The sequence below is a fragment of the Dipodomys spectabilis genome, unplaced genomic scaffold (assembly GCF_019054845.1).
Source record: "Dipodomys spectabilis isolate Male_0828 unplaced genomic scaffold, ASM1905484v1 ptg000002l, whole genome shotgun sequence".
In the NCBI taxonomy this organism is placed as follows: domain Eukaryota; kingdom Metazoa; phylum Chordata; class Mammalia; order Rodentia; family Heteromyidae; genus Dipodomys; species Dipodomys spectabilis.
This window is the reverse complement of record NW_024870679.1, coordinates 55,056,609-55,084,018: the sequence shown is the minus strand read 5'-3', so window position 1 is coordinate 55,084,018 and position 27,410 is coordinate 55,056,609. Positions and strand designations below refer to the sequence as shown.

General features: G+C 41.2%; 1 protein-coding gene and 2 non-coding genes across 11 annotated transcripts in view; all 3 read right to left on the bottom strand.

Annotated features, from left to right (window-relative positions):
• Positions 1-607: 607 nt before the first annotated feature.
• Positions 608-27,410, bottom strand: part of Elavl4 (ELAV like RNA binding protein 4) — a 94,730-nt gene continuing 67,927 nt past the window's right edge. For 2 of the 9 annotated variants that reach the window (XM_042679365.1, XM_042679356.1), the window contains exons 4-7: positions 10,075-10,228; positions 8,303-8,528; positions 6,673-6,711; positions 608-3,561 (exon numbers count right to left, since the gene is read on the bottom strand). In XM_042679365.1, the coding sequence (XP_042535299.1) occupies positions 3,234-3,561; positions 6,673-6,711; positions 8,303-8,528; positions 10,075-10,228 (747 nt within the window). In that variant the 3' untranslated portion in view covers positions 608-3,233. Of the gene's footprint in view, positions 3,604-4,780; positions 4,784-6,672; positions 6,712-8,302; positions 8,529-10,074; positions 10,229-27,410 lie in introns of all 9 variants that reach the window. The other 7 variants (XM_042679347.1, XM_042679341.1, XM_042679336.1 and 4 more) reach the window with 5 other exon arrangements.
• Positions 12,123-12,257, bottom strand: LOC122112825. Its single transcript, XR_006148277.1, has one exon. It is a non-coding gene; the product is annotated as a small nucleolar RNA SNORA2/SNORA34 family (small nucleolar RNA).
• Positions 17,581-17,705, bottom strand: LOC122112888. Its single transcript, XR_006148292.1, has one exon. It is a non-coding gene; the product is annotated as a small nucleolar RNA SNORA51 (small nucleolar RNA).

The window sequence follows — 27,410 nt, the reverse complement described above, 5'->3', positions numbered from 1 at the left end:
AAACTTTCTGGTTGTTTCCAGTTACTTCATCTCACTGAGCCGTGGGTCAGGTCATCTATGAAATAAGGATAATCCTATCTGCTCTTCTCAGAATGCTGAGAGGATAACATGAGGGAAAGTAGGAGACCACCACACAGCCTGCCTGATGCATGATAAATGCTCTGTGCAAATGGTGACTCCTTGTGCTCAGAACAATTCACAAGTATGCTTACAAATGAGTAATGAACACTAAGGTGTCATAATACCACCTAGAATGCCAAGGGTTCTGGCTTATCCACCAAGCACAGTGCTCTTCAAACTTGAAAGCACTACTGAGTCACCTGGGGAATTTGGTTAAATCTACATTTGTATTCAGCCTGAGATTCAGCATTTCCAACCTGCTACCAGATGCTGCTGATATTGCTGGTTGGAAGGCCCAAACTTTTCGTAGGATGGAATTAGGACAGTGATTTCTGAATACTGAGTTGACTTTGAGAGACCTGGCTAAGTTGCAAGAGAGAATTTGACTATTTTTTATATGGTTTTATGATAAAAATATCAGGGAAATCTGCAGATGCTACAGAAAAAAAGTTGGAAGGAACACATTTAAAAATTGGGGAAGCTCAAATTCATTCTACACACTTTCATTTATTGTCTGGACAGATAAAGTACAAATAATTCAAACACAACAAGATTTTGGAAAAAAAAAAACATTTACAATACTTTCCCTCAGAAATCACCTACACTAGCAAGATTAACATGAAGTCATTCATTTATAACTGAAGTATACAACTGCCTGGTTCTAAGATTTTTTTTCCTCCCCTCCCCCCACCAGATCGAACACATCATAGAGGTTTTGGCATGCCTTTCCCATTAATGTCTAGCAAATGCATCAGAACTTTGCCAGCAAATTGCGTTCATTCATAACAGGTGACGTGAAAAGGTTTCCCTGAATGTTGAACAAGTGTTCTCGGAACTGAAATCTGGTGTTGTTTCCAAAACCGAAAAGAGGAGAAAAAAAAAGCAGGAAAAAAAAAGTCAAAGGAGTTATCTATGATGCAGCCTTAGCTTCCGTTACCTGTCTACCACGATAACATTGACTACTACAAAGTTTGCCTCTTCCTTGTGAAAACAATGGTCCTGTCTACATGCACTTAGTGGGTTCAGCATGGGAAAAAACGCACAAAGTAAGCACAAGTTATAAATAACCATAACGTTTTATTACCATTAAGACTAAACTTGTATTGAAAAGATTTTATATAACAAGACAAGAAAAGCAATAGCAAATTTAACTATCAACTAGATTATGCATAGCGAGTAACTGTTTCTATTACCCAGGGAAGAGCAAAAACTCTTGTATTTTTTCTTTTGTTTTTTTTTGTTTTTTGTGTTTTTTTCCTTTGTTTTAAATATATAACCATACAAAGCACAAACATAGTAAAAGGATCAGTGCACTGGAGCTAGAGAGTGCTCCCGCAATCATTTTGTTCCCTTAGCTCAGTTTTGTTTTCCTCAATCTGAATTACATTAAAATAAAGACCCAGTTGTTTTTATTTTTTCTACTGTGCAGTAAGAAAAAAATATTCACAACAAACATGACAATATATCAAACGATAGTTCTACACAAGTTACCTTGATACCTCTTTAACTGTCACTTAAATATCAGAAGAAAACATTTTAAGACATATACAAACAAAACTAGCCAAGTGTTACAACTCAGAATAAATTAACCCAAAGGAAAAAATAACTTTATATATATATTTATATTATATATACACATACACACACAACAGAATGACACAATAATATGCTTCTTCCCATAGTTTACGTAAACAAATAAGTAGTCTAGCCAATCTAGCTATATTTGATCTCGGCCACGGCCATAGGCATCATCACATTGGCGATTAAATAAATAAGTGTTTCAAGCAACATAAACAGTGTTTCAAATGTACCAACACAGCCCAATTCTATCAGCATGGGCTACAAAGTGAATTTGAAAATTGCTTAATGAATTTAAAGCAAATGCATCGGTTTTCCTTTCCTAACCACATTACATTTAACTATGATACTAAGATATGTAAATAATTTTTGTAGCACCTACTGCTCAAACTAAGGAAGTTTTAGATCAAAAGGAAAATTAAATCTTTTAAAGTTTTGTTCTGCTGACATCCCATACTGATGACTTAAAGAAAAACTGTCTTTCAACTCATCTCCTTGCTTTTGGGTTTTGACGGTGGGGAACTGTGGTACCCTGGGTAGAACGAACACTCCTTTCCCCTAGTAATTAATAATTTTATTATTATTATTACATGCTATGAAAAGATATGAAGATCATCTGTTTATAGCCCATCCTTCAAAAAACAGTCTACGAATCCAGTTTAAAACACACATCTTGATCTCTAAAAAGTTACCAGTGCAGTATGAACGCGACAAAGTTGTCAATTTCCCCTAAATTAGCCAGTCAAAATATTTTTTTCTCAAATCCAGATTCTCTTGTAAAAATTCTTTATATTTTATAAAAATAGATTTTTCTTGAAACCCATTTTCAGCAAAGAGACCACCTCTTTGGCAACAATGTTAATGTTATTAAATTGTTAATGTCATCAGGTAACCCCCTTTTCCCCATCCCCTAACAGAAGACTTTTTTAGTTCACATGATATAAAAGAAAAAGGGAAAATAAAAAAATCTGCAATTTTTTTTTGTCATTTTTGCAATTTTTATTATTCCTCTTTAATTTGTGTGGGTTTTTTTAAACCAATCTGATTGGATCATATTTTGACAAAAAAGAAAAAAAGCTTTTATTTTTCTTTCTTTGAATCCCATTACTTTGTAAAAATTGTTTTTATTATTTTTTTGTTGTTTTTTTATTTTTCTTCTTCAAATGAACGAATGGTCATCTTAAAAAGACCCACCTTCAAGGAAGGTAGTAAAGTTAGCTGGCTGGGTAAAAATCCCTGCACGTCGCTATCTATGTATATTATATTCAACAACGACAGCTATGAAAGAACATTCAATGCATCAAAGGTATTTTTTTGTGATTTTTTTCTTTTTTTCTAAGCATTATAAAATCCTTTCCTGGTACACCTCAGGATAATCCAATGTTTTAATACTTAGGCAACACTGGCTTATAAAGTCCATAGTTGAATATAAGCCTTGAAAAGTTTGTTTCTCTCTCTTTTGTGTATGTGTGTGCACGCATGTGTTTTGTTCGTATATATTTATATATATATGTTAATAAGTGAGGATGGGGAATTCAGGACTTGTGGGCTTTGTTGGTTTTAAAGGAAACTTGCAGCACTCTGTCTCCCAGGCGATACCCATTGAGGCTGGCAATGGCCATGGCTGCCTCGTCGTAGTTGGTCATGGTAACAAAGCCGAATCCTTTACACTTATTGGTGTTGAAGTCACGGATGACTTTGACGTTGTTCACTGCTCCAAAGGGGCCAAAAAGCTGCCAGAGGACACTCTCGTCGGAATCAGGGGACAGGTTGTAGACAAAGATGCACCACCCTGTTCCTGTGTGACCAGGGATGTTCATTCCCACCAGGCTTGTCATCCCGTCAATGGTGATTGGGGAGAACCTGGGGGGACAAGCAGAAGGGGGGACTGGTCCAGACATCAGTCTGACCGCGGATGACACACAGATGCACAGACACAGACACGGGGCAAAGGGCTGAGTGAGTGTTTGCAGGAGAGTTTTCAGATGCAAAAGCTAACATCTGTGGCATTTCTTCTGATGATAATGGCTAGATGGCTAAGACATGTACACACCAAGAGAAAGGCTAGGTCAATTCCTAAAACCCATGGAGACTCTAGGAATCCCAGAGCAAGGCTCTATGATGGTGCTATCCCAGTTAAGGTTCATCCATTGTCTTACCCTGACCCTACCCCCCACTCCAATCAACAATAGAGTAACTTTGGGGCTAAGGAGCTCATTTTATTGTTCTGCTTTTTCACTCAATAAAGCACATAGAGGAAGCCTTGTGACACTCAATATCCATTGAGCAAATAAATTAATACACTGATGTCAATACTTGGACATTTTTCTTTTTTCATTTTTTTAAAGATTAAGGGATGACTCTAGAATTTCTCAAGTGTACCATCTTTGCAGTCACGTGACTTAAAGCTGTCAAAGATTTCTTGCTATTAACTGAGGATGGAGACACAGGAGAATGAATAGACATCTTGTTATTAATCAGATGAATGGCTCATGTTTCAGTGAGCATTTCCTCAAAAGGGTTCCTCCACAAAACCTGTTCAATAATAATAGAGATGTACTACTCTTTGATGCTATATTATCTAGAATTCATTTCTAAGCATCACTGGAACAAGATTTCAAGTGGTTTATTTTGAAGAGCTTATTTATATGTCATGAGCTGCTGTACACTGGAAAAGCAGTGAAATGCTATTGGCCCTGTTACAACTTTTGTATTAGGCTTAGAAATATTCTGAGCTTTTGGTTTAGTCTCAAAAGGAAAACAAAGTAACTCTTCAGATGCTATTGATTGACTGATAAATCCAGGTGCCATTCATAATGGCTGCATCAGAAGAATTACAATATCACTGCTTAGAGCAGAACATTTGTTAACATTTTGTTTCAGACAATTTGACTCTAGCTACAAAGTACCACCTTAATTTTTATTTGGTTGTGTTAATTTTGGGAGGGGATGGAGACATGGGAGCAGAAATGAGGGAAGAATATGAGGTAAGGTGTAAGCTAGGACTTCTTTTAAAAAATAAGCCAATTTTCTTGGAGATTTGGAATTTTTTTTATCTAATTAGAAGAATTTAGATAATCACCTACTAAAGGTAGGCTAAATGTAATGACAGCTCAGTGCACAGTTTTTGCTACCACTTACTAATTCCATCTTCCTTTTTGCTCAGAAACAAATAATAAGACAAAACAAAAACAATAAAGTATTGATTCTTAGGACAAATGCAAGTTTAATTGCTTATTTGCATTATTTCTAAAGACTGTCTTCTCAACTGTTTCTCCTCAAACCGAATGAATTGATCCCTTTCAGCCTATACATAGAGAACTGCTAAGTATTTATTATAAAGCGAATGACAGAGACAGCAAATGGATTTTGGGGAATAAGCTGGGAGTGGGCCTTGAGCTCAGCTTTTTTACTCATAGCTATTACTCTACCATTTAAAAATGCCTCCAGTCCAGTATTTTGCTGATTAATTGGCAATGGAGTCCCATAGACTTTTCTGCCTGGGCTGGCTTTGAACCAGGAGACTCAGATTTTAGCCTCCTGGACAGCTAGGATTACAGAAATGACCCACTAGTGCTTAGTAATGAACAGGGTGCTTGTTGATGGCTACCCCAGAGCACTTAGGTAGAAAGGATTCCAGACCAAAATCCAGGGTCCATTAGAAAAGAGAATACTATTATCAACTAGTGCTGTGTGGGTTAAGTATTGGAGGAGGTGACAACATGAAAGCACTATTCTTTCCAAAATACCTGGTATTTCCTCACTAACCTCAGAGAGCAGCAAAGAGATGGGACAGCTTTAAGAAAGATGTGAAATGCCTGGAAACAGGCAAGCAGTACATTAGACATGTGGAGACAATTCACAGTTATCTCCAGCTGGTGCTGGGATGGAGATTTGAGAGTCTGGCTCTCTTGCTAATGAAATCTGCAGCCAAGTTACTTCCTTCACTGGGTGCTAGTTTCGAGAGTTGGGTACTTACCATGCATGGCCAAGAGATGAAAGATCTGTGTATACTGGGGAGTGTGATGTGGAATTTTAAAGGCCATATCTCCTCCCCTCTTTCTCTTGGAGGAAGGGGAGTTAAAGTGTCAGCTCTACTGAGCAAGATAATGAGATGCTATGTCCCTAGCAGTGCAGGGAGCTTATCCAGGGCACATATGGATTTTCATGGACACAGTGATATAATACACCCAGCTGCCTGAGATTGAGATTTCACCCTTGTGGTGGTATTCAGAGAGTCCCCAAAGCCTTGTCTCTGAGCCCTCAGCCCCATGAAAAGGCTTTAAAGAAACCACAAAGTTAAAAAAACCACATACATAGAGAACCGAGGGCAGATTTATAATAACTGTTAAAACCTGTAACAAAAGAAACCCTTGGTTGAGGTGCACACAGATACACTTCATTCTCAAGATGTACTCTGAAATAATACACACTGAGGTAGGTGGCAGAGTTTGAAAAATCATCCATTCATTAATTTATGCTTTGGCCAGGGCTGGTAGTCCAAAATCTAATTTTTTTCCTACTGAAAAAAGTCAAAAGATTATCAGCTATGATTAGAAAAAGTGTTCTAATTTTGATTTGCTGGAATCTGCCCTCTTATCTGAAGCTTGGCATTACTAATGTAAAACAGTTGCTCTTGCAAGTTTGCAAAATCAGCCAGCAAAGAGTCAGAGCTTTTTCCCTCAGGGAAGCTATTCAGAGGACCAGATTATCCAGGGCTTGGTAGCTGTGGCACCTGAACCATAGGAGAAGCCCACCTGCAAATAAAAGAAAAAGTGAAACACACAAATAACATTTTGTGTGCCCTAAAAGAAACAAAATCAACTGAAGTCTGAAATTAAAATTAAGGATTTGACATGCTGGTGGAAGAAAAAGGAAGAATTGAAAAAAAAGTAAAGTTAGTGAATTAAAAAAAAATTCTAGCCCCAGTCTGTGCCAACATGGACATCTGGCAATCTGTGGAGTTTTAATTACCTCTTTACGCCATAGGCCATATTAAGCAAATTGTCCAGCCTGCAAAGAGAAGGAGGGTCTCTGGGTTAATGCCTCACAGATGGCAAGATCACTCAATGGAACTATTAATAAGAATGCTCCATTTTTAAAGAAGAAAAGCTCAACAACTTTCCCCATTGCTTAGGAGTCTATCCACCAATACGTCCCCTTTTCCTGCCTTGAAAACTGCAAGTAATTCATGTTCAGGTCAATGCTAGAGTTTAAAGCAAGTGTCTAATGAATCCCCCTTTCTTTCAAGATCTGAATTAATTCCATTCCCCGCCACCTCTCAGAACATTTGTGTGCATTTAATTTTGTATTGTATGTGAAATCATTAAAAGGGAGGGGGATTGTCTTAAATTGTTCACCTTTTACTATAATTAAACTTGTGAACAAAGGTCTCTATTCTAGATGAGCACAAAATGCACAAAACGGATCTTTTTTTTTTCTGTTAGCCTAGTTACATTAACTAAATCTTACTACATACATTTTTTTTTTAATTTTGGAGGGGCAAAGAGTGTCTGTGGGTTAAGATTTAAAAAAAACAAACGAGCTTACTATTTCCAGCCCCAAAGCACTTTCTCAGCAAACAGTCATTTTGTTATAATCTTCCTCACTCTCTCCACCTTGCTTGGGGACAAGCTATTCACAACATGAGGCAGTAGTAACCATAGTTTCCACCATCAGAAGCCTGCTGGAGAGGCTTTTTACATAAATACTGCATGTGCATTCACACAAAATAAAGATTAGATGATTTGGACTCCTCATGAAATCATTAACCATTTCAATCACAGGGGCATGGGAGGACAAATGAGGAAGAGGCTGATTTTTTTCTTCCCCTCACTGTGGCCAGATGGACCGTTACTATTCTAGATAGAAGGATCTACTATTCCTCCATGTGAAGTCTGACAAGGAGAAAAACCCTTTCATTAAGGGGAAGTTAGGACGTGGGTGGAATGAAATAATTGTTTACGATTTGCTATGAGTAGGTCAAGACTGGGCTTATTTCTTGCACAGTAGAGGCCAGTTAAGGCTGTATTGCTTTCATGTGAGAAACCTGCCTCTCAGAAATGTCTCAGAGAGTACATGCCCCATTGCACCAGGAGATTCTTTTAGACCCAAAGATAACACTGATGAGGCTTAGATGAAATCTTTCTCCGTGGCTTCCCAGAATTTGCTGACTTAAGAGAGTAACATTAATATTGGAGAAAGTCTCCCTTTTGCCCCGGAATCTAAAATAATGACCTGGAAAAAGAGGCTGGGGCAAATCAGGATCTGCCTCCTGGTCTACTCTATTATAATCCATTATCCATCTTAAATCTAAGTTGTGAATGTGGTCGATTATCTGTGATTAACTTGTTGAAACTAAACCTTCATGTCTGGTTAAGCTCAGAAATGTTGTTTTCAATGGAAGAATCACAAGCTTAACTAGTCATAGCAATTGTCTCATTTTAAAGGAGTGGAAGCTGAGGCTCCAGGGGAGTTTCACACAGAGATGACTGGGGAGCTGGGGCAGAAAGCCTTGACTTCATCTTTAAGAGCCATGGTTTCCTTGGCTCTTGCCCCACTCTGTACCCACGTACCAGACTCCATCCCCTGTGGGCGTGCTTACCTGAACCTCTGAGCCTGGTGGTGGAGTGGGCCAGGGTAGCGCCGGTTAGGGGACTGGTACAGCTGAGAGAGCAGGGCCTGGCTGGACTTCTGGCTGGGGTTGTTGGCAAACTTCACAGTAATCGGTTCTGTAGCACCGCTGGGCTTCTGGCCATTCAGCCCTTTGATGGCTTCTTCGGCCTCGATCCTCTTATCAAAGCGGATGAATCCCACCCCTCTAGACACTCCTAGGGAAAGAGAAAGAGTCTTTGTAAAAAGTGAACACAACAAACTAATAACTGTCTCTGGGGAGAGATGAGTGGGGGCCTGTGGTTATTTTGTGGGGACTCAGTCCCTTCCGGGAGCTGTGCTCCCTAAATCTCTTTCATCCACCAAAATGCATCTATTGGCATTTCTGCCAGTGTGGCTCTGGACAGGTGCTCCCTACCCCCCGGAACACAGGATATCTGTGCTTTCCTACCCAGCCTTCTCCCACAGCCCTGCTCAGCCCTCATCTCCCTCAGTTATATTCCAATTCTCTTGTGCATGCTCCATACCTATCAATTAAGTGATCTACTTGAAAAGCAAGCCTTGACTACATTGTACTCTTTGAAAATCTCTTTTATACCTCTATTGTGCCTTTTGAAGCTTATAACTTGTGTCTGTCTCAAACAGAATAAGAAACAAACAAATTAATCAACCCCCATGAAATACCCTTCTTTATCTTGTTGCTCTATACTGGTAAAGTCCAGACTTCTTGGTACAGCATTCAATATTCTTGGCAATATCTGGCCTTTGCTTTCCTAGCGGGCCTCATACCAGCCACTCTAAAATGCCTGATGTTCCCTGAACAGCTTGTGTTTTCCTTCAGTTGTATGCCTGGAGATATACTGTCTTTTCTACCTAGAATGTTCTCTCTCCTTTTTGCTGGTAAAGTTGACTCATCTTCCAAACCTTGTTGAAACATTGCTAAGGCCTGCCAAACAATTATTACTAGGCACCATGCCCTTCTGGCCTTTCCCAGGACACTGAACAATCTATAGTAAATATCTTCTCTTAGAGTCCTCTAACAGCAGGGAACTGTGTCTCCTTCATCCTTAGTCCCCAGTGCCACAGTGTCTGGGACAGAGCCAACTTCAGTGAGAGTTGGCTGAATGAATCAAATAATAAATGTGTACATGATAAACTCCTCCCAGGAAGTGAGTTCTACAATGGGATTAAATTATGGGTAGGCAAAAAACATATTGTCATAAAAATGCAATCCACGGACCCTTATGGTTCTGACTGAGAAGGAGTGATTGGCAGATAAAGACTCCTAGTACCAAAGCCCAACTCCACATTTCTGCATTGCTATGGACTAGCTGATGGAAAGTCAGATCTCTTACATTGGATCTGTTTTCTGATGTGTGGAATTTGAACTTCCTTCTTATTCTTTAATACTATGAACTAGAGCTAGATATATACAGGTTTTTTTTCACACATAAAAATAATGTTCCTGATTCGGGGGGGGGGGGTGAAAGAGAATTTGGAGGTTATAAAGGCCCACTCTCAAGTTGATATCCAAATCTTTTTTTTCCATCCACCTCCAACCCTGACAAGTAGTTTAGCTGTTGTTGGAGCAATCCCATGTGCAGAACTCTGACTTTTCAAGGTGGCCCAATTTACATTGGTGCAGTGGACTGATAAGTCTTTTTCCCAAGTTCTGAGTTTTTCTGCCTATGATCTGCCCATATCAACAACCATTAGCCTGTTCCTGTGGTACGGAAGGAACAAAATTACAAAGAAACATTTAACCTGTGACTTGATCAACCAGGATTCGAGAGGTGATGATACGGCCATATTGTGAGAAAAGCTGCTCCAGCTCCTTCTGGGTCATGGTTTTGGGAAGGCCGCTAACATAGAGGTTAGCATCTCTTATTGAGGCTGAGCTTGGACGAGCATATGAGACCTAGGAGAAGGGAAGAGGAGCTAAATGCATTACAGGCACTCAAACACAGAGTAGAGACTGAGGTACCAGCCAAGGTGACAGCCCCTTGGTCTGCCATCACAACTTATGGTGTCAGTTTAAATCACTCAGCAGTTAAAACTTGGAGCTACTCTTGTGATAGCATAAGAACCAGGAGAATAGCAATAGAGGAACAAAAGGAGAGTTGATGATAACAAAACAAATGCACAGACAAGGGTCTCTAAGTGCAGAACAAAATAGCTACTGCACGGCAGCTGTTAAAGGCAGAACTACCCACGCATGAAGTTCTGAAGATTTACCTCCTGGATGTGGGTGTATAGATGATTTACTGTATCCAACACATAATAATCTCTGAATAAACCAAAAAGAAAATCCGTGAAATTGTGCTCTGCACATTTCTCTCCTTGCCACCCTTCTGACTCCCATTCCTTTCTTAAAAACATAAAAGTGGTCGGACTCTTTGTGAGATTTTTTTTTATGTCCTATCCTTTGTGCTGCTTCAATCTGTTCTCATAAGGTCTGTGCTCACTAAATGATAAAGTGCTGGTGATGTGGTACTGAATGCACATCTGCCTGTGAAACTGGATATCTGACCTTGTTGTCATATCAGCAAGGACCAGTTGCCTCTAACTTTGAGGCAGCGTGGGGGAAACTACCACAAAAAAAATGGCAGCATGGTAGGACAGGAGGGAGAGGAAGGAGAGAGAGAGAGACAGAGAGAGACAGAGAAAGAGAGAGAGAGACAGCGAGAGATAGAGAAAGAGAGAGAGAGACAGAGACAGAGAGAGAGAGAGAGAAAGAGAGAGAGAGCCTCACCGGTGGCTATAATAAGTTCGACTTTGCAAATTTGTCCTCTCAGATCTCTCAACTGCTTTTTTTCTCCCCAAAAAGCTAACACAGAAGTGTAAACAGATCTGAAATTCCATCTGCAAGAAGCCAAATCTTCAGCAGTACACATAAGCAAAGCAAACCCCAGCAGTCATTAATTTTAGACTTTCGTTTACTTACTTATTTATTTATTTTTTAAAAGAAAACAACATCAGACATTTGAAATATAATTTACAGCTAGTCTAACAAAAGCCCTTTCCTGCTAAAGCTATTTCTGGGGTAGTTATGGCTCAGAATAGATGATGAAAACAGTCATTTCAGAGTGCATCTGACAATGTTGGACAGGAAGGGACCTATATTCCTTACCATTTGCAGTGGTGGGTTTTATTTAATCTACATAACTGGTTTACAAGACCTGGTAAGACTGTGAGAGGAGGAAGGGAGAGGGAAAGTGAGAGATGGCAGCAAGGAGGTAGAGAAGGAAGGATGGGGGGGGGGAGACAGAGAATGAGAGAGACAGAGAAAGAATGCATGCATAAAAGCATGTGCCAGTGAAATGGGATCTTTGATGTTAAGAACTAAACCTTCAGCAACAACATGGCTCTTGCTTCTGTGACCTTCAGAGAGAGAAAGAGAGAGAAAGAAAGAGAATGGGTATAGTTAGCAAAAAGGATGAAGGATGAGCAGGCTCCTCACTCATGGCACATTCTTCCTTTCTGTAACAGAACGCCAGGTCCCTTTATGAGTTCCACACCTAAAAATAGATGTTGACTCAACAGAAAATGATGTGAATGACTAATCTGCCTCCCTGGCCTCCTCCTGCTGAAGGATCAAGGCAGCTGCCTACAGTGTCTACATCTTCTAGAAACCCATGGGCAGTCTGGGAGTTCTCTTCAGGCTCCTCTTCTCCCAAACACATGGCACAGAGGCAGAGGAGCCTTTTCATAGAAGATCTCTGTGTGTGCATTTGGGGTCAGCAGCCTGAAGGATCAAGAGCCCCATAGGACTGTCTGGGAAGGACTTTACTGCATGGAAGATTTTTTTTAACATATGTTTCTTTCTGATGAACTGACCATTACATTTCCAAAGTTCTGAAATGGACAACAGACCAAGAAGGACATTCTTTAGGCTTCTGCTTGAAGCCAACAGCTTGAGCAAACTGCTGGCCTTGATTCAGGACCAAGCATGGAAGATTCTTCTACCTAGTTTCTCTAAAGGACAAAAGTATTTCAGGTTATAACCTAGCAGAACTATTTATCAGGCAGGAGGAAGGAGTGGTCATGAGATGGAAATACAGTGGCAGAGCCACAGTAACAAGGATCATTTATCTGTATGCTGTCAATTACTATTTGAATGACATTTTTTCCTCCCTCCAAATACAAATTCTGACCTATATGTCTTTGCACAGAGGATTTTTCTTCCATCTACTTCTTCAGATCCAAATCTTCCTCCTATAAATGTCACCCTCTCTTGACAGAATTATCTAGTTGAATTTCCTCCTCCTAAATATCTCCCTAGCAATAATAAGCTCAATGAACCATGGTGCTTAACCCATTCTGACCTCAACTCACCACCTCTCTAACTAGTTTGATGATGTTCTTGAGGCTGAGGTTATGTGTATGTGTGTTATTCATCTTTGTAATTCTAACTCCCAGCACAAAGTCTGAGACCTGCTGTGTGTTCAACGCCTACTGAGAAAAATGAACACTCAGCTCATGATGAATGATGTTGACATTAATGACTCTTGAGAATTAACTGTATAACTTTGTTTCTCCATTAAGGTAGATTACTGAGAGGCACACACCTAGAATCATAGCTGTGTCTTCCCACTAAGCTAAGACGTAAGGGAAAGATTTTGTGTTCTCCAGTGTCTGGAGTTATAAAGACTGAAAAAAAGTTGTTCTAGGATTAAACATCACCTTTCTCAGCAGATATTTATGGAGGATCTAGGAATCAGCCACAGTACTGTGTGCTGGGGTGGCTTTTTTTTTCTTCTAAAGGAACTCTAAGTCCAAGGAAGACAACAGAGAGGTCACAGTAGATACACAACAAATATGGGTTGAGTGGAAGAATGAATAGGTAAGCATACATACCACAAAGTCACATGATGTGTGCAGTACCAGGGCTAAGATGAACATGACTCAAGAGGATGGATAAATGAGGGGTTAAAAAGCCAGAAAGGTGGTACAACAGGTGGTAATGGCACTCGGGAATAGTGGCCTGGAAATAGTTTGGTTACGTTGAGAGAACAAATGAGGTGACAGAGATTAAGGACTTATGAAAACACTTGGAACTGGCGTTTATGACTATCTAATAAATGCGCCACACATAATAGTGACCTCAATTCTCACAATTTCTGGGCAGCTAGACCCTCTCTACACCCCAGCTATCAGACAGCACTGGACAGAGAAAAGGAGCTGATGCCGGACAAAACCCATACCATTTCCCCATAGTGATTCTGACAGAGGCAGAATATCAGCCAGAGAGAATGAATGCAGCAGATTCTGAGCGATAGACTCTAGCCACAGGGAAGCAACAAATCCCCAAGATAAACAGCACCTTGATCATTTTATCTCAAGCCTAAGTCCTGCTTAGTTTTTCTCTTCTATTTGGAGCCTTAAGTCAGTCTTCTTTTAGTCCCCATGTATAAGAAACCTGTAAGGGTAGGAAAGGGCAAAAAAATGATAGGGAAAGGATTATTCCACACTTAATATCCAACTTCTCATTAAATGCTTTCAAGTTTCTGCATACCTTGTTAAATTCCAATGGAAGGACAGATATCAGGCCCTTTAGTAGACTGAACCTTTCTTTTTTTCTTTTCCTAAAACATGGATGACTTTAATCCTTAGCAGAGGGTCTAGCATTGCTGGCATGTTAACTCTCCTGAGCCAGTGGCCTAGAGCCTAAGGCTATCTCTATACCCAGTGCCTTGGAGAATTCCCCTGGCCTTCGACCATCAGGATCCTGCTTGATTCATTCACCTACAATTTCTGATGATGAGATTGGCATTTCTAGGCCAGTACAGATATTTATCTGGAGCTCAGGAAGAGCTAGAAGCGAAGAAATCATCCCTGTCTGGGTAAAGGTGGCCCAAAGGCAGGTGACTCTACTTGTTTTACAGATGCTTTTGAAAGAAGATTTCCAGCCCTACCAAACTTTCCAACTCTCCTGCTCTGTCATCTTCTAGTCCTTCCCATGATCTGTAAGAGTGACACTATAGCAACAACCTTATAAGACTTAAAGGGTGAGTGGGATCCAGTACTCAAAAGCCATGTGACCTTGAGTAACTAATTTGATCTTGACAAATCTCATTTTCCTTACTGATAAGAGGGAGAGCAGTTCTCCACTGATGGTTTTTAAAGGAGACAAAGAATTGAAAAAATATACTTGATGTGTCTGTGCCTATCTATAATCTAGTAAACTCTTCAGTAAATATTATTATGTGATGATTCATACAGGCTTTTGGGGGCCAGCCTGAGAATCAAGACCTCAATGAGACATACCCTCCAATTTTACCCCACAAGCAAATGCAAATGCTATCAGTGAGTGTCTGTAAAGGAGCAGTCCTTTACTACTCTGGTGAGGTCTGGACTATATATATATACACTTTACTATGTTAATGTACAAGTGGCAGAAAACTAGCTTTGAGTGAAAAAGCCAAGTGAAGGTACAAAGCTCTGAGTTCAAGTCCCAGTACTGACACAAAAACCAAACCAAAACAAAAAAGTGATTTCTAAACCCTCCTCTCAGCAATTCTGATAAGGTGGTGTTAGGATTCATTATAGGTGAGGGAGAAGGAGCTGGGCTGGGGCCTGTCTCTTCCCACACAACGTAGGTTCCTTTACCCATGAACAGCCAAGGCTTGGTCTAGACATGGTGGTTAGGAACAGTATAGTTGGATATAGAATTACCTAGTGATACTTTTCATCCAGTGTCTGATGACCATAATTGAGAGGCAGAAGAGGGAATGGGAAACATGATAAAGGCATGATCTTGGGGCAATGAGCAGGATGCATTGAGAAGAAAAAGCTTGATTTTTCAGTCCTAGAAAGGTACTTCTCTAGGAAACCACTGGCATTAGATGAGAGTTCAGATACTGGGAATGTCTCTGTCTCAAGGACCCCACAGTCTCCTAAGGAAGATAAGCAAGCAAATGAGAAGTACAATACTGTTGACAAAGGTGGGATGGTGGTGGTGGGGGGGTGGGGTGAAAGGGTAGAGGGATGGAAGAGTAGAGAACTCTTTCCCACAAGGAGGGAGTCTCTGGAGTAACAATGTAGGCTTTCCCCCTCTGGTTCTTTATCCACTCTTCTCTGGGAGAGGTGGAGTAACCAATGTGAAAATCTCAATAAAGGAAATAGACAGGTTAGGTTCAGATACTGCCTGCTCCTCTATGTTGGGGGCCATATGCCAGTCAGAAGCACACACATCCCGGCTCTAAGTTCTGTGAGGGACATCTCCACTCTCATTTGGGGTCGAGAGCACCTGTCATAGGCTGTGTCAGTCTGTCAAAGTGTAACAGTGTTAGGAGACCCGTGCAATTCATCTAGGGCTTCAAATAATTAACAAAGATAAATATAGAATTCCACACTTGTTTTTGGTCTTACTTCTTGATTGGTTTAGAGCTTGGATGTGGAAAAACAGTGTTGTATTTTGTTAAATCCTTTTGGATGACAATAATAGCATGACCTCTTCAGTGATCTAAGCACTACATTCATGAAGCTGTCAGTGGCTACCACCACCATTCATGGTAACTGGAGCTAAAGGCAACAGATAGGACACAGATGATTGGTGCTGGAAGTGGCCTCCAAGGTTCAGAGTAGCATCCAAGACTGCTAGCATGTCTACAGGGACAGGAAACTCACTACCGCGTGAGGCATCCTACAGTATCACTGGCTGTCAGAGTGTTGGCAAGCTCTTCCTTTTACATCTCAGGAGCATCTGTCCTCATCACCCTTTATCTTGTGGATCTCTTTGACAGGTGCTAGTTAGAGTATCAGGTAACTGGAATTTGAAACAGGCCACTTTAAAGCAGTTCCTGTTTATGCTGTTTTAACTGAAATTGAGATGGTGTTCTAGAATAGGAAAGGATATGGAGGTTAAAAGCAAGATTTGAGGGCTTGGAGAGATGGGGACATAGATACTGGCTACTTTCTAGGCATATGACCTTAGCTCAGGTCAGTCACCTTTTCAGAGCTGTGTCATTTGAATAATACAGTTCAGTAGCTCTCCAAAAGGGTTGCTTACATGTTGTTTACAATTACTAAACATGATGCCTGGCACAAGGTAAGTGCTCAATAAAAAGTGGTGTTGACATGACTCCTATGTAATCAAGCAGTGGGAGATGGATGCAGCGATGAATACAACAATCCTCACACGTAGGACTATTTGTCTAGCAGAGGAGACACACACAAACCCATCATTTCTGAAGCTCAGGCTGCAGAATTCCCCAGTCTGTTCTAACACCCTATTCTCTGAGTGAATACAAACTCCCCAGAGCACACAGTTCCCTAAGGACCAGTCATGCTAAAGAGACTAGGAGAGTGGCAGCAGTGGAAATCAGACTCTGATGCTGCCAGGGTTTCTAAGAGCAAGCCCTCCCAAGAACCTGCAATCCCACCTCTGGGAACAGAGGGAGCAGAAAGAAGCCAGCTGGCTCCTGGAAATAACAGCTTTGATGGTGAAGATTGGTTTACCTCTGTGCCTGCGGCTGCAGCCCTACCCACAGGCAGGACAGGTGCTTGCTTTTGTAGCCCTGATCTTTATACACCCACCCACCTGCTGTCTGATACCTGTGATTCTAAAGGAATATAAGGGGGAAAACCTGAGGGTAATATTTTCAATTGTGCCACATTTTCCTGTTTGGAATTCTCCAATTGTTTGTTAACGTCTTGACATGGAAATCCAACCCCTTACCTGAGCATTCAGAGCCCTTTGTTACTCGGATCTGATCAACCTTTTACCTCTCGCTAACCCAGCATGCCCATAGACTAAAATCCAAACATCAGTCACACTTTCCTTAATGTGTACTCAAAACTTCTACTTCCAGGCCTCTGGACGTGCTCTTGGTTTATCATTATGACAAAATGAGTCTCTGCCAATCTTTCTAGGACCAGTCACCTCCTCCATGAGACTCTAGCATAAATGACTGCTCTCTCCTTGGGCTCTGCAGAAGATAGGTGTCATAATGGAAGCAATTCTCACAACCTGTCTCCTCCTCACAGCCATCTACCCAAATACCTCCCCTGCCTTATTAGGCTGCATAGTGGTGGTTTCTGCACACCCACTCCGGCATCTAGTTTCAAACCCTTACTAGGCCAGGAGCTTTGAAATGCTCTCTGAATTAAAATAAAATATGTATTTATTCAGTAGATTTTAGTTTTCTTCCTAAGAGCTCACTCTGATGTGGAGAGGGAGCTAGAAGGAACCATGGAGTTAGAGAATATCTGAGTATCATAGGAGTATCTGGCACCTACTAAGCCTGGCAGGAACTTTTTGTTCTCTTCCCATGCCTCCCCATTCACAATACCAGGCACAGGGCTGTGCTGAGGTGTATATGGGGTAGGCTTCCTCTTCTCTTTTTCTATGCACTCAGTGTAAGAACACAGTCTGTGGTAAGCATCAGGAGTCCAGGTGCTATTTTTTTAAGAAGAAAAAAAAGCTTTTTAAAAAAAATAAATGATCTTGTTTTTGCTTTGGGTTTTCTTTCTTTTAGAGAGGGCATGTGGACACTGAAAGGGAGGGAAGAAGGGTGAACAAATGCAATTATGATATTTAGTATAAATTAATTGGAAAATGACCTATGTAACTTGTGAGCAGGGATGTCAGGGGAAAACTAGAGAAAAGCAAAGGGAAGGGGTGACATTGTCCAAAAAATATATTCATTACTTGGCTTATGAAACGATAACCTCGCTCTATAAAACCCTAATAATAATGGTAAAGTTATATTAAAGAACAAATTATCAAAGGATCTTACTTAGTATGAGGTTCTCATTGTCTGACTAATGAACCCCAAATGAGAAGGTATGTTAAAGGTTTCATGTTCAGGTTACAGGAAGAGCTAGTCTCAGATACAAAGCCCTAGACTCAGTCTCCTAAATTCAATTTCTTTGTCAAAGGCTTGTAAGAGTACTCTAGCCACTTGCAAGCTCCATAGTACATCACAGCATGCAGAGTTCTTTATACATGTGTCTGAGTGTTAGGAGGATCTACTTTGTTGTTTACCCTTGTGTGCATGCCTCTGAAACACGAAAGTCCTCTCTCCTCGTGATTTTCACCTTAAGGGAATCGTTATTTGTGTTCATCCTGGGGAGTACCTCTTGAACATTCCCAATACACCATGATTGCCTGCCTAGGAAGAAGTTTTTGTTCCATTTTCTAGATGGCAGATTCAGGCCAGGGAGATCAAGTACATATCCTAAGGTCACACAATAGAACTAAGAGTTCATCTTGGATCTGCCTCAAAGCTGGGGGCTCTTTCCACTATGCCACAGTAACATGGACAGGGAAATAAAAGCCATGTTCTTGGCACAAACTGTTCCTTTTCCTGGAAAGGTACCCAGTTGGAATGATCATGCCATAATGTTTTAGTAGACTGTGAGGGCTAGAAAGAAGCGTTCTACTGATGAGGAACTATATCCAGAGAAGTGAAGTTGCTCAAGGTAGTAGTAGTGTTTGACAGAGCTGGGACTTGGCTCTCCATCTTAACTTGGGGCTCCTTTGAATGGATTAAGGGGTGGAAGAGAAGAGAAGTGTAAATGCTCTATGGTTATAGCTGGTGTTAGATGGATCAGCTATACTTCCCTGAGACTACCTGATCACCACAGAGAATAGATTCCTTAATCCTTAGGGCTTCATTAGCTACACGAGTGGCTATTGATGACTCAAAACATGCCTAGGAACTGAACTTTCATCTAATTTTAAGTAACTTAAGTTAATACGGATAACTACATGTCTACTACACTTACATTAACAACTCCAGACCTAAGAAGACCACAGCTGTAGCCTCTTAGAGCTAGAAAATACATTTAGGATCACTTAGAAATCATTCCAAGACAGGCTTTCCATCTACATCATTCCCATTTGAGTGGTTCTGATGATGAGGAGAGTCATTGCCATTCAAGGCAAGTATTGGACTCTGACAGCCACAAAAGTTTTCCTTTTAGATTCCTGAAATATAGGATCAAGTTAATGCTTTAGGATCTCTGCAGAATTTTCTTTCCAAGAGAATGTAAAAGCAACAATCACTGGCCATCTTTGTCACTTTGCCTCAACCAGGTCTTTTAATCACAAAAAATTATATTAAGTGAAGTAAGCCAGGCCCAAAGAAACATAGGTCCCATGGTTTCCCTTATCTGCAATAACTAGCATATGTCTGAGACAAGCAGAAAAGGTCAGATAAGTTGATGTTAGGCAAAATGAACCCCAGGATAAGGGCTCAGGTGGTTTTTCTTTCTTGCTATTGTTTCTAACATATTTATAAGGTGATTTTTTCTGTTGCTTTGCATGTCCTCCCCCTCAGTATAACCTCTGTTTTCACTATATTTGATGTTAGTATAATTTGGGGAGGGGAAGAAAACAAATTGTTTAAATAGGGATACAGGTGGACCCATTGCAACAATGAAATGTACAAGATGCTATGTTGAAAAATGAACTTTACAACTTTGGTGGGGGGGGGGGAGTGTAGTCGTAGAGATGGGAGGGCAGGGATGCTAAGAGAAAAACAAAGGAGGAGGCAACAATGCTTGATAAGAAATGTACTTATTACCTTGGTCATGTAATTGTGACCCCTTGGTATGGTATTTTCACAATTAAAAAATTAATAAAAAAAAGCTGAGAGATGGAACACAAGGTACCAGGCTAACCACTCTGGACAAGATAGGGTCACTACTGCCAATGATCAGTGATTGTAACCCTCATGTAACTAAGGGTGATTTTATGAGGTGTTCACACACTATTGGCTTTTTTTATGCTTGTAGATAACTAACTCTCCTGGATCCCATTCCATGTACTTACCCAAATCCCGTGTTCTCTTAACCTGTACCTGTCCAGTTTGGTAATGTAGACCACAGAACACTGAGAAAGACCTTTAAGGGACTGGGGTCATATCTGCTTCACCAGGGAACTGTATATCTACCTCTCCAAGGCCTTTCCCAGTACATATGTAAAAGGAAGTTAACAGGGCACTGAGAAACACAGTGTGCCACAAATAACGAGAGGGCAGCTGGCACAACTGGGGTGGACATGTGTTGAGTGTTTGAGTGCCTTGTCAATGCCCACCCTCGCTCCTTGGGGATTCAGTGGCTACGCTGCCATTGCTGACCTTGCGAGGGAAGGCCTCCTGAACTAGTTTCTGATTATAGCTCAAATGGGGGTGGGGAGGGGAGAAAAGACCTTTTTATTATTAATGAGACTGAGGGAGGCAGGCCATTATTTCTGGGTGGGGGTGATATCTGTCAGCAAAAAGTGATCTGCTAACTCTTCTGGAAACATTAAGAGCTGTGATAGGAGAAATATAATTGCTTGTGCCGAGTGCAGAGAAAAGATGCCTCAGCGGAATGGAGGCCTTTCGTCAAGGCAGGTGGATGGTGGAGAAGCAGGGGAGGGAGGAAGCTGGGCTGATGACCCCCTGACAAGAGAAAGAAACAGGAGGGGCAAGTTGGAACCTGTGAAGTTCAAGTGTGGAGAGATTCCCCCAAGGGAGACACTATTAGTGCTATTAGAAGAAGAAAGTGAAAATGGAGAAATGGTTAAGCAGTAGCATCACAGGGAATGCTCAGCTGAGTCTCCTTTCCCAAGAAGGGAGGAGGGTTTTCCTTCTGAAAAGACTTCACGCACACTCACCTTTCCCGTCACTACTCCCATTCCCTAGAGAGCTGAGCTACTGCCTCACAATAAGGCATTGTTTTAACTCTCCTAGCCCATGGCCAGAGTCCCAATGCTTGGGACTCTCTCAGAGGCAGTCCCCTTTCCCCCACTTTATCTAAATCATAGTCCTGAAATCAGTCACGTCCCAGTTTGCACAAAAGCTGTTTTACATCACCATATTCTTATCATTTGAATGATAGGTTCATCCAAGTATTAGAAGAAAGTCACAAAATTATTTGTAAATGTGATGTAAAGAGAAAAGGAAAGAAAACATGTCTCACAACTAGATGCATGCTAACAGTATTGGGCTAGGAATGGCGGATAGGCCTTTATGATAGGAATTTGTGCATTCCAAATCATTTAGAAATAAGCATGCAGTGCTTTTAAAATGGAGTGGAAAAGCTCTTAATAGAGTTGATGAAAACCAACATCTGAGGCTGACAAAACCGACCACAGCAGTCTGCAATCTGCTGCTCTCGCTGCCAAACACTCCACATGGCATGCCACAGCCAGATGAACCTTCTTGGAACTTCACCCTGACCAGATCTCTCTCCCACTCACATTTCACACAGCTCCCTCTCTCCCATCCAATGGGAACCTTGGCAGCCCCACGATGCTCCTCCCCCAATCACAGTACATCACTTATTCCTTTACAAGTATGTTTTCCCTTCCACCTTCCCAAGGAGAGAGCTTCCAAAGACAAAGCAAGCTGTGAGCACTTCCACAGGCCTGTTCCTCACACCTAGGTTGAAACCCAAGTAGGTGTCCATCACTCAGATATAACCAAGGCCTCAAATTCCTTTTGGACCTTTTTCATGGAAGATTCTCAAGGTAACTTGATCTCAATCCAGCCAAAACTTTGGTAAGCATATACTCCTTTTTTGAAAGTACTATAAGATCATCACATTTTTTTCTTTTGTTCTCTTCACTGTAGTTTTCTACTACATAGCCTAGCTTGACCTCAGCCTCTAAGTGCTAGGGTTACAGGTATGTCACCAGGCCCAGCCCAAGGCGTTTTTTTTTTTTCCTTTTCCTTAATTAATGTGACAAAGAGTGGAACCAAAGAAAACTGGATTTAGTTGAGTGCTTCTAAGCAGGAGGCTAATGTCACTGTAAGCTTTGAAATTGTTCTTGTAGAGCCTAGACGAGGGTCAGCACTGGGGAATCAAGGAACTCCAGAGAACCATTTTCCAGAAACATAGCCTTTTAACCCAGTGCATCCCCAAATTGAAAGTGATTCTTGTTGGATACAACTGGAGAAAAGTAGGAGCTTACAAATAGGTCCCTCAAGTCCTTAATGGGGCAAATCATGTTTCCATGGCTTAGGGTTCAAACATTGAGAAGTGACCCAGTTTCCCAAATGAGACTCTAGTCTGCTCTAAGCTCATGACCCATAATCTATGGCATCCTGACACACATGGATGGGAGCGTTTCCAGAGCACTACCATCTCTGGTTCACCTAAATCCTAGGACTTAGCACAGAGACTAGAAAGCAAGAGTCAAAGAAGAAATTATTTAGCTTGGCACCAGTGATTCATTCCTATAATCCTAGCTACTCAGGAGGTTCAAAGGCAGCCTGGGCAGGAAAAGTCCATGAGTCTCATCTCTGATTAACAGAAAAAGCCAGACATAGAGCTGTGGCTCAAGTGGTAGAGCAGTAGCCTTGAACAAAACAAGCTCAGGGACAGAGCTCAGACCCTGAGTTCAAGCCCCAGAACTGGCACGAAGTAGGGGGAGAAGGAGGAGAAGGAGAAGGACGAGGAGGAGGAAAAGGAGGAGGAAGAGGAGGAGGAGGAGGAGGAAGAGGAGGAGGAGGAAGAGGAAGTAACTATTTGAAGTCAGATATGTCTCCAAGTTAATAGAAGAAACTTTGAACTATAAGTCTGTTTACTGAAGAACCCAGAGAAGCCATGGTATATATTTTCTTTTTGTTTTTTTTTAATATGTCCTTCTCATGCCAGGGAGTATAACCCTTGTGGATGTAAAGGTCTCTCTTCCCATCTACTCCCCTGGCCCCTACCCTGGCTAATCCTCAGAATGTGGGTTTTGTGGAGCTAACTGGCAGTGTGACCTTCTAACACTTAAAAGTGTTGACAGAGTTATTTTACTAATTATGTGATCCTAGGCATACGTCTCTTTACTTTGGGACTTAGTTTCCTCATTAGCATAAGGAACTAAGAACACCTTCTTGTAAGTCTCCTTTAAGAAACAGCTTTAAAAAAAGACAATTCATGCAAAAAAAAAAAAAAAAAAAAAAAAACCCAAACCACTCTGAAAAGGGAATATAGCTGGTATCTGTAAAGTACTTAGCTCCAGGGAGCTTTCTTTGCCACAAGTCTGGCTCTGCCCTTTTCGTGCCCTCAGCATGCACATATACTCACTTTACATCCTCCCTAATAAAGAGGAAATGGATTTTTGTTGATAAGAAGGCATCTTTTATGGACACCTCCTTCTAGGGGTTGGGTAACAAGCCATTCACTAATTGGCAAAACAATGTTTACATATTTAAATTTGAGTTCAGAGGTTGCAAGTTGGCTACTCAGAGCTCAACTGATTAAGTTCTGTTTCGTTTTGTTTGTAAAACTTAATTTTTTATTTTTTGGGGTCTGGTCGTGGGGCCTGAACTCTGGGCCTGGGCGCCATCCCTTAGCTCTTCAACTCAAGGCTAGCACTCTACCACTTGAGCCACAGCGCCACTTCTGGCTTTTTTTTTTCTGCTTATGTGATGCTAAGGAATGGAACCCAGGGCCTCATGCATGCAAGGCAAGCGCTCTACCACTGAGCCACCTTCCCAGCCCTACTTAATTTTTTAAAGTTAGTTTTTAGTCTTTAGAAATTGGGAGATTTGACATGAAAAAAAAATTGAAATTCCTGGATACTACTGGTTCACATCCATAATCCCAGCTACTTAGGATGCTGAGATCTGTGAACTGAGCCAGCTGGGCAGACAAATCCTTGAAAGACTTAAATAAACAGCCAAAAGTAGAGGTGTGGCTCAAGGGTAGAATGCCAGCCCTGAGTGAAAAAAGCCTGTCAAGAATGTGAGGCCTTTGGCTGGGAAGGTGGCTCAGTGGTAGAGTGCTTGCTTAGCATGCATGAAGCCCTAGGTTCGATTCCTCAGTACCACATAAACAGAAAAAGCCAGAAGTAGCACCATGGCTCAAGTGGTAGAGTGCTATCCTTGAGCAAAAGAACTCAGGGATAGTGCCCAGGCCAAGTTCATGCCCCAGGACTGGCCAAAAAAAAAAAAAAAAGAGTGATGTTAGGCCTTGAGTTCAAGCCCTAGCACTGACACACACAAAAACAAACTAAAGGGATTTTTTTTAAAAGAGATTACAGTCCCTGCCCCTTCTCCTTTTCAGAACTAGGGTTTGAACTCAGGGCTTCAACTTTTAGGCAGACATTCTGCTACTTGAGCCATGCCTCTAGCTAGCTTTCTTTGCTCTGATTATTTTTAAGATAAAGTCTTGATTTTTATCTAGCTGACCTAGACTATACTCCCTCCTGAATATTTGGGATGGCAGGTGTGCACCTTCATACTCAGCTTTTTCTTTTGAGATGATTTAAGGCTTTTTTTTTTTTTTGGCAGGGAGGGGGGCTAGGCTGGCCTAGAAATGGCCTTCATTTTTAGCTTCTCTAGTAGCTGGGATTATAAGCATGAGCCATATCATCTAGTTAAACAACTAGAAGAGACAGCAAGAGTCTGAATTGAAACAATCTTCATCCTCCTCCTTACTATCCTCCTTCATCAATAGCAGCTAAGGTAAAGAAGTGGCAGTCTGTACCCACTACTCACTCTAGTTACCAGCTCATCTTCAGGATTTTCCAGAGCCAACCCTGAATTGGCCATTAGTCACCACCCTTCAACAGTTCAAGCATTTGCTCCTGATTTGCCTGCATTTATTGTGTACTTCATACATGGTGTATTTTGTAGGGAGCATTGCAGAAATGCCACAACAATGTGAAAAGGAGGGTCAAACTGACCAACGTTTGCAAATATGTACTAGATGGTTCCAGGGAGATCTCTGTAATGGCATGCTTTCAAAGAAGGTATTTGTTTCCCCCCGCCTCAGATCGGCAAGTTAGCTATTCCTCTATGGGAGTCAGAGCAAAGAGATAAATCTCATGTCACCTATCAAAGCAAACAGAAGCAGGAGAAGTAAACAGTGGCCTGAAAGGCAAAAAAGCAATTTTAAGAAATTAATAAATGATGAGACTATTAACAGCACAAGAAAGAGGTTTGCTTCCCCCCCTCTTCCTTTTAATATGATTTTTACCTTAAACACTGTGTCCCTTTAGGAAAAGGAAGAAAAGTTAATAAAGGAACCTATCACTCAAACTTAATTTTTAGTATGGCAAATAAACTGCTTTAATGAAAGGGCTGAAATCCCCAGGTTTGCACATTAAATTTTCATTCGTAGTAGAGAATGGAAATTATTGATTCAGCCGTGGCATCATGCATTTTGAATACTACAGCCATTTCTGCTGGGTGCAAATGTGTTGGCAGCATCTCAAGGCAGGGGTGTGGTGGTGGGGGAGGGTGGGGGAGCCCTGGCCCAGGGTGGGTGGGAGAGTGGAGAAAGGGATATAGATAAGAGGAGGCAGACTGGCTCTTCAGAGACCGAAAATAATCAATGCTCCTGTCTCTAAGATCCACTTAGATAAAGCATCTGACAGTATGATGGGCAAAAGGGGAACATTCTGAGACCAGGAAAAATCAGGTCCAGTCAGTCTTCAGGGAAACCCTTGGGGAGGGGGCCTTAGGGAATTTTTTTTTTTTTTTTTAAGTAGGCAGAATTGATGGCTGATTTATCTCAAGACCTTGAAGAAGAGTTTGGGTTTCAAGAATACTATAGTAGAAGAAAAGTACCCTTTCTTAGTTCAAGGTTAAAGTGTCCACCAAGAGAAGAATAAACATCTGACATTCTAATGCCGAACTGGCTCACATAGGAAATCAATCAAACGCACAACTGCAGCTCTCAACCTGGAGTGGCCTCATCAAAGAGTCAGGTGACCCAAATGTACTTTCTTTACTTAAAGCATGAAAATAGGTACATTTGTCCTTAGAAAGAAATTAATCTTCCTGCCTCTCAGAGGACTACCCCATAATTAAACAGCTCTTGATTATTTCCCCCTTAGAGAATTCACAGGAGCTGACTCACAGCTTAGACTTAGGCAGCCTGAATCAGCCCATTTTTGGGGGTCTTTGTATATCACCTGAGCTTCTACAGTAGAAGCTCAGGAAAGGCAATCATCTTTAGAAATAAGCTAAACTCAACTGAAGTAAAGCTGCTTAAAAAAGAAAGGAAGATAATCACATCACATATTCATAAAAAAAAAAAAAAAAGGAGAGAGAAAGGTTTTGTTTTGTTGTTGTTTTTGTTTTCATTACCTTCTAGCTAAGATTATCTTATGCCCAGCAGTCTTTTCTGTCAGCCTGGATGTTGGAAAAGTAGCTTTGTTGGACTAAAAAGTTCTGGTTTTTATATTCTCAGATGCTGAGCACTGGTGCCATCTATAGATTTCCATTCTGGGAGAGGTTTCTCTTTTGTCCTACTTTGCGTCAGACCTGCTGTCGTGAGGATAAGAGCGCCCAGGAGACACTTCCCTGTGGTTTAATAGGCTATGAAGGATGGGACTCATTAATCTGCTGGCAGCTGCCCCTAAACAGGATTCTGCCTGGAGGTGGGGGAAGAAAAGGAAGGGAAGCCAGGGTAAGGGCAGCTCCATCCAAGAGACCACCGTATTTGCCTAAGGGGGCCTGAAGCAAGTAGTACCTTCTCCTGAAGGAACCACCTATGTGGTCTGAACAGAGGGTGACAATCCAGCCACAGAAACCACAGGCCTGAGGTGGCTGTTTTTGACTTTTAATCATTATTCCTGGGATCTCTGCCTGCCTAGCTATTTTTCAAATTGTTAGAATATTATTTCTGTTGTTCCTTCACTATACTCTTATAAATTTTATTGTCCCTGTTCATATTACATTAGTGTGTTTATTTATAATTGGTTTTATCTTTCTCGTTCTCTTCTAGGAAGCTCCTAACTACCATAGGAAAAGCCAAAGCTGCTCAGCCTGGTACTTCAGGTCTCTTGGATTGGCCCTGTTCATCTCACTGTCTCATCACCAGTCATCCAAACTTAGGTCACACTATTCGTACATGGAGTCACTTTCCTCTTCCCTTGGCTTACTTCTGGCCACTTTTTTGCAGGATCAAGATGACAGGCCCTTTTTGTGGGGACTTGATTCTCAGATACTATGTCTACCTTCTATGTTGGCTACTGGTGCCTTCCCTCTAGCCTTTCTCACTTTGCTCTTCAGTGATAGCCTGTGCCCCCCTATGTATAGAATAAACAGTGAATAATCTTTAATAACAAAAAAGCTCCACCTTCAGGCTCCCATATAGCCTGGTTTTATTAGATCCATGGAATAAAAGTTAACCAGGTCCTCCTGAATCAGAAGCCAGCATAT